The following is a 2,004-nucleotide window of genomic DNA, read 5'->3' on the forward strand; positions in this document are numbered from 1 at the left end:
AGTCTGTTTCCAGAACTTGTACTGTTAACCCATTTGCTGTGTTGTCTCTGTGAAACAGGTAAAGCTGCATTATGCCTTTTTTTTTCCATCTCCTCCCCACACCCCAAGAATCTCAATGAACAAAGATGAATCCTGAGCTTCCTCATCTATGGCTATATGTAACTATCTTTTTAAAATCAAAGATGCTGGGGCACCTGGGTGGCTCAGTGGGTTGAAGCCTCTGCCTTTGGCTTGGGTCATGATCCCAGGGTCCTGAGATCGAGCCCCACATCCGGCTCCCTCTCTCTCTCTCTGCCTGCCTCTGCCTATGTGTGATCGCTGTCAAATAAATAAATACAATCTTTAAAAAAAAAATCAAAGATGCTATAGCTATTGTGCTACCTTCTTTAAAGAAAAGTATGGCTCAATAAATCAATGCATTTTCTTCAGTTTTTCCTGCACTGGTTTTACGTATAATTTCTTTTCCTTGTTTAGGGTTGCAGCTAGAAGACCATAAATCTAGCAATGGAACCCTTATATGAAGAATACCTAGCAAATCGTGGAACAATAGTAAAACCTTATTACTGGCTAAGCTTTTCTCTAGATTGTTCGAACTGTCCTTACCATATTCGGACAGGCGAAGAAGCAAGAGTTCCCTATACAGAATTTCATCAGATTTTTGGATTCCCTTATGGGCCAGTGTATCCTCAAACAAAGCACCTCACGTTTTATGAGCTAAAAACTTCTTCTGGAAGCCTGGTGCAAAAGGGCCACGCTAGCAGTTGCACTGAGAACAATACCCATCCAGAATCGATGCTATTGGAGATGAATGGTTACTTAGACGCAGCCCGACACAAAAACAATGCTATCAGGCATATCATTCTGTATTCCAACAACTCTCCTTGTAATGAAGCCAACCACTGCTGCATCAGCAAAATGTACAATTTCTTAATAATGTATCCAGACGTTACTCTCAGCATTTACTTTTCTCAGCTCTATCATACTGAAGCCGAATTTCCTGCCTCGGCGTGGAACCGGGAAGCTCTCCGGAGCCTGGCCAGTTTACGGCCACAGGTCACCTTGAGCCCAATAAGTGGTGGAATTTGGCATTCTCTCCTCAACAGCTTTGTGAGCGGTGTCTCAGGACCCACTGTTTTCCAGCCCATTTTAACTGGGAGAGCACTGGCGGATAGGCACAATGCATACGAAATCAACAGGATAACGGGAGTGAAACCTTATTTCACTGATGTTCTTCCCCAGACAAAAGAGAATCAGAACATAAAAGCTCAGGCGGCTTTAGAGAGCTACCCCTTCAACAAGGTCTTTCCTGGACAGTATTTTCAAGTGACACGTGGACAACCGCAACTCAATCTGACCCCAGACCTCAGAGTTCCCGTCGTTTTTGTGTTGGTGCCTTTCAGAGACCTACCACCAATCCATGTGCGTCAAAGCGCACACAAACCCAGGATTATTGTGAGGCACTTAAATATGCCTCAAATGTCATTCCCGGACACCAAGGACCTCAGAAGGCCTCCCATGGGAATGCCGGTGGAGAGAGTGGAAATCACGGAGCAGGTTGCAAGTACCAAAGAAGCGGATGAAAAGAAGAAGAAAGGGAAAAAATAAAATCTATATTTCTACAACGTGAGACCAAACAACTACGAGAGGACAAACTCAATAGCAAACAAAAATCTAGAGACTTTCTCTCTTTGGTCTGATTCAAGATGGGAGATGAACTGATACACTAAAAGCAAAACCTGAAATATTTGTTATCTCAACTGCTATAAAGCTACCCAACTTTTACCATAATCCAAGATGTTTTCATAAGCAACTTGACCTCTCTCCTTTATTTTGAAAGCAACAGTATCAAAATGGAACTATTAGTACCTTATTAATACTGTGGTGTGGAAAAGAAAACGTCATTATTCTATTCTACCCACACCATCTTTCCACTGAAAAAGGCCAGGGACTAAACAGCTTCCTAAATTGGTTTTAGTATAAAAATTTACTGTAAAATTGGAAAAC

General features: G+C 42.3%; 1 protein-coding gene across 1 annotated transcript; it reads left to right on the forward strand.

Annotated features, from left to right (window-relative positions):
* Positions 1-504: 504 nt before the first annotated feature.
* Positions 505-1,605, forward strand: APOBEC4 (apolipoprotein B mRNA editing enzyme catalytic polypeptide like 4; the record flags this gene model as incomplete). The annotated part of the gene is made up of 1 exon (XM_080825057.1): positions 505-1,605. The coding sequence occupies one exon, from the start codon at positions 505-507 to the stop codon at positions 1,603-1,605; it is 1,101 nt and encodes a 366-aa protein (XP_080681183.1).
* Between the last annotated feature and the right edge of the window lie 399 nt (positions 1,606-2,004).

Source organism: Martes martes, assembly GCF_963455335.1.
Source record: "Martes martes genome assembly, chromosome: 15".
NCBI lineage: Eukaryota > Metazoa > Chordata > Mammalia > Carnivora > Mustelidae > Martes > Martes martes.